Source organism: Falco punctatus (genome assembly GCF_963210335.1).
Source record: "Falco punctatus genome assembly, chromosome: 2".
Lineage (NCBI taxonomy): Eukaryota > Metazoa > Chordata > Aves > Falconiformes > Falconidae > Falco > Falco punctatus.
In genome coordinates this window covers 538,921-544,073 of record NC_137581.1, presented here as the reverse complement: position 1 = coordinate 544,073, position 5,153 = coordinate 538,921, and the positions used below count along the sequence as shown (strand labels likewise).

At 47.5% G+C, this 5,153-nt stretch overlaps 1 protein-coding gene across 1 annotated transcript; it reads right to left on the bottom strand.

Annotated features, from left to right (window-relative positions):
* Positions 1–14: 14 nt before the first annotated feature.
* On the bottom strand, positions 15–5,148 carry LOC308058714 (olfactory receptor 52I2-like; the record flags this gene model as incomplete). The annotated part of the gene is made up of 1 exon (XM_080374975.1): positions 15–5,148. The coding sequence occupies exon 1, from the start codon at positions 960–962 to the stop codon at positions 15–17; it is 948 nt and encodes a 315-aa protein (XP_080231101.1). The 5' UTR covers positions 963–5,148.
* Positions 5,149–5,153: the final 5 nt, after the last annotated feature.

Genomic DNA, 5,153 nt, shown 5'->3' with positions numbered 1-5,153 from the left:
TACTAACTACTGTGTCAGGCATGAACCTTCCTGAAAAAAAGCATTTTGAGCACTGCCTGCTGGATCTGCTTGGTCCTCATGCTGTAAATGATGGGGTTCAGCATGGTGGGGAGGGTCAGGTAAAAATCAGCCAGCAAAACCTGTACATGCACAGATATGCTGCTGCCAAACTGCTGTGCATATATGGAGACTATCCCAGGGATGTAATACAGCAGCATCACAGAGATATGACACCCACAGGTGCGGAAGGCCTTCCAGCAGGATTTCTTCTGCAGGGCAGTTTTAAAGATCATCCCATAGGACACAGCAATGAAAGCCATGTCCATCCCTACTATAAGAGAGGACCCAACCACACTGTAAAGCCTGCTGGGCCTGGGGTCTGCACACGCCAGCTTTGCCATGGCCATGTGCTCACAGTACAAATGGGGAACCACATGGGAACGGCAATAGGGGAGATTTGTCACTAACCCTGTCAAGGGGACCATGAAAAGGAGAGCTCTCACTACAATGGCCAGGCCTATTTGGGCAATTGTTTGGTGATTCAAGATGGCTTGGTACCTGAGGGGGTGACAAATTGCAACATAACGGTCAACAGCCATGGCCAGCAGCACTCCCGACTCCTCTGATGTTGTGAAGTGAACAAGGAACATCTGAACAAAACAGGCCATGTAACCAATCTCAGTAGAGTTCTGCCAGAATACACTCAGCATCTTAGGGACAATGGATGTTACCATCACCACATCAACGACTGCCAACATGCCCAGGAAGCAGTGGATGGGGTCACGCAGGGAGCTGTCCAACCCAATGACGAGCAAAACTACACCATTTCCTACCAAGGTGATGATATAGGCTGAGCAGAAAAGGATGCCCAGACAGGTGGAGAAAGCTTCCAAGCTGGGAACACCCACGAGGATGAAAGAAGAGGAGCTGCTGTTGGGGTGGTTGGAGGGATCAGAAGCCATGCAGGAGAATCTTGCTTTTGTGCTTAAAAATAGGAGCCCAGTTTTGAACCCTGAGATGTCCAGAACCAAGAGGGATGAGCTGGGCACTCTTCATCAGTGCAAAAGCCAGATCCAGAATCCACGTCGTTATTATGATGTGTGAGATAGGAGTGATACAGCACAACATGGCCAGCCAGGGGGAATGGATCAGAAATGCTGAATAAATCGGGCAGTTACGGCTTGAAAGTTCCTATGAGATGAGAAGTTCATGTTCCAAGTTATGCCACCAGGGACAACCAAGGGACTTTTACAGTCTGTTGCTTGTGAAAAGCTGATTTCTTTGTTGGTCACTCACCACTGCTCAGATGACATCTTGAAATAAGCTGCAAGAGGAGAGAAAAAATGCCTGCATCCAGCTTCCCTCAGACAGAGCTTTTGCCTGAGCAGCCCTGGCTTCCCCACAACGGGCTCAGCATAGGAATTTTCTCCAAATTTGCAGGGCGAGAAGTGGTCTCAGAAAGTGCTCTGCAACATTAAGCGTTGTCATTAAGCATTATTAAGCCTTTTGCTGCTCTGTCTTCATTCTGTCATTCACCCATGAAAGAAGCCCGCAAAACTAGATGGTAGTCAGAGGAAAATGTTAACTTCTGAGGTTTTATTCTGGTGGAAGAAGCTTGAAGGTAATACAGAAACTCCAGAGAACAATCCTGGAGAGACAAGAAGGGTCTGAGTATGGTGGGCAGGATCTACACATTCATGCCAGAACTTTGCTACTGCTTCTGCTGCTTCCTCACACACAGTGGCAAAGACCAGGAAGATGAGGATCACACCAGATCCCTGCCTGTTAAAATAAATTGCCTGGATCATCCATCAGCAGCTTTTTAGCAAGCAGCAAGCTGTGGGGTGGCTCATGGCTAACAATATCCATGATAGTGACAACGTGGAGTAAAATTCACCTGTGCACAGCCCTACCACAGGATCATTTAGGGTAAAATTTAACATTAGTCACAACCAATGTGGCGCTACTGAGAAGCAGAAGCTGGATAAGTTCAGAGTAGAAATAAAGATATTCAGAGACAACTAAAGAAACACAGCATCTGAAGTTTTAAAATAGAGAGCAGACTTCTGTAGGCTTTGAAGTCTCCATTTGAACTATAACTTAACCCCAGGTTTGGGGTTGCTGTAGGAGCTGCTGGCTTACCTTCTGGCCTAAATGTCTACGAATCAAGACATTTTAGAGGCTGAAACAGGATCAAAATTTCTTTTTAATTACTGCACATAATTGCACTGCATTGACCCTCTGCATCCTGGTAACCAGCAGCTGCAGGAGTCAGGTGTGAATCCAGATTTGAGCAGTGAGGTTAACCTGTGGCTGCTTTTACCAACCCATGCTCTCAGGCAGACCCACATACTGCCAGGGACACGGATCAGCCTTTCAGACCAGCCCCTGCTGCAAAACAGAGCTGTGCACCTAGGGATGGTGCAAGCCCTAGTCTAATACACCAGATCTCAGGGTCTGTCTACATGAGGGTCCCTCTGCAAAGATTCAGGACATGGCTCAGCTGCCTAAACACAGGTGCCTAGAGCCATCTGAGATCCATCATGTATCCCATTTGCCCTCTACTCCTTTTGCACCCAACAGGTTGCAGGTCCTTGCAAACCCTTGGTAATGGTCCACCTCTCCCACATGGATGCCTTGGGTACCTGGAGGCATCTCAAGTGGCTGTAGACATCCAAGTAAGTGGCAGTGGAATGACACTCTGAGGGTCTAAGAACCTGTTGTAGTCGGAGAAGGGCTCGAGCATGGAGCCTACAAAGTAACTGACTCCTTAAATGCAGGTGTCTGCCCTAGGGTGAGCTGAGTTGCTCTCGAGGAACCATAGGGGCTGGATCTCCACTGGCTGTACGCAGTGCTCACACTCCAAGAAATCATGTACACAAGCATATGTGGACACCTACCTCCAGGCACTTACGTATGTCTGAATCCAGAGCCATGTCCCCACATGCCTGCATCCAAGGCAAGAATGTATTTTCTTCCAGAAGGTCTCTTCTGCACCCAGTGCCTGGTGCAATATTATTATCAGTATTGCAGAAGTATTGAAGAACCCTTATCAGTGGGACTTCTTAGCCTGGGAGATGGAAAAATATAACACAAAAGAGCTTTGCAGCTTAAGTAAAGGCTTCTGATCTTTCTGATCTCTGCTAAGAAGAATAAGCACAGGTATCTGTTGCGCCTGTGGGACTGTCACCTGGAAGGCTGCAGTAGTACGTCTCTGCATATCTTTTAAGTGCAGCAACATGGGAGTATTAATCCATCCTCTGGAAATCCCCTAAGGGACAGCAGATGGAGAACACAGATTAGGTTGTCTGTCCTTTGAGGAGATAGAAATTTTCAAGACTGTTTCAGCTTCTTTCTTTAGCTCTCTCTTGCAGTGTCATACCACTGGGGTCTCAGGGTTATGGTGGTCTCCAGAGCCTGCTGGGTGCCCATGAGACCAATGTACAAAATGTAAACTCTGAAGTCCATCTGAAGAGAAGCAAAATCACTTCGGTTTTGCCAGAGAGAGCAAGGTAGTTTGGAGACTCTGGGTTTCCACTCTTCTCTCCACTCAGAACCACTACAGCAAACTTTTATGTCTGTTGAGTCCCTGAAGAGTTTGTGCAAGAATTGTTGCAGGGAGGTAGGATCTCACAGAAGGTGCTGAGCCTTGGCTGCATCATACAGTACATGGGCAAGGAATGATGCCTACAGATCATGCATAAGGAAACCACACAGTATGGTAAACCTCCAGCAGGTGTAAGGCCTTCCTTTAAGGATCATTGCCAGGATGCCAGCTCATTAGGGAATAAATCCCTAATCTTCCCTAATTTTTCAGTTTATTTAAAAAAAAAAAAAAAGATTTTTGGGGAAGCGCAGATGTGAGCAGAAGCTCAGTACAAGAGGAACACCATTCTGCAGTGGAGCTCGTCCTTCACTTTCCTGTGAGCCATGTAAAGTTATTCTGACTGATACATGGTAAGCAGGGATACATTTGTTTTATGGCAGTGACAAGGCTGTGTCAGGGCCAAGCATGGCACCGAGGGGAGAGGCAGAATTGCCTTGGAGGGCTTCCATCCCTGCTCTGTCCCACTGAGATACTCTTCTGCCATGTCCTGTCTTTTCTGTCTCCACTCTCAATGCTTTCTGCTTGGTCTCACCCCACTTCCCCCCCCCCCCCCCCCCAAATAAAATAAATCTCAGTTGGACAGAACAGCACAGGATTTGTTCAACTCAGGGGCTCAGCAATGAGGGATGTGTGAGATGGGGGAGGAAATGAAGACATGGTCATTTGTGACATGTGGGTAATGTCATTCCCAGAGATTTGGTCAGAAAGGGGTGGTTTTCCTAAAGCAAGGATTTTGTTCTTCATTCCCTGCACTAAGAGCACTTTCTTCTCAGCCTCTGTGCTCTGTGTTTGACTCTGCAAACAGCATGTCCCCAGAAGAATGTGTGTGTGCACTCAGGGTGTGAGATGGAGATGCATCCTCCAATGCATCTACATTTCCTTGAGTGGTCCCTATGTAAACTTTCTTGTCCCATAAACTCGACTCCAACCAACCAGCTTCCTGGAGAGCCTGGGAGGGTGTCTGAGACTGCCTGGCCCCATGCATGTTCTAGAAGGCACAGACCTGATGTCAGATGGGTGCATCAATTCTGACACTTGGGACGCTTCAGTCTGTCAGAGCTTCTACCTCAAAGTAGCCTGTAAGAGTTACAGCTGAGCAAGTTTCTGCTCAGTACAAGATGTTTATACCATCCATCACTCAGCTCCATGTGGACTCAATGTTAACTCTTCTGCCATGGTCTTAGGCACATTTTTTTCTTGGCCTCTCCTCCTTCCAGGGACCCATGTCTTCTCCACACCTGAACAAACACAGGCAGCCAGAAATGTCCCTGACCCTCCATCTTGCAGGGATCTCTGCATGTTGGATAGCAACAATGCCTTGCAGTTTCTCCTTTCCAGACACGTACACTGGCACTGTGTCCCATCGAGCACAGGGAGTGTCTTCAGGAGTCAGGTCATGTGCTTGATATGTCTTAATAGTAGATCAGGAAGTCTCAGTACACCCGAAGCAAGACTATTCCCAAGAGAGGTCCCTCCATGCCTCTCACACACTTTGGGGCCTGTCACATCATAAATGTCACTGTATTTATTGGTCTTGCACCCAGGA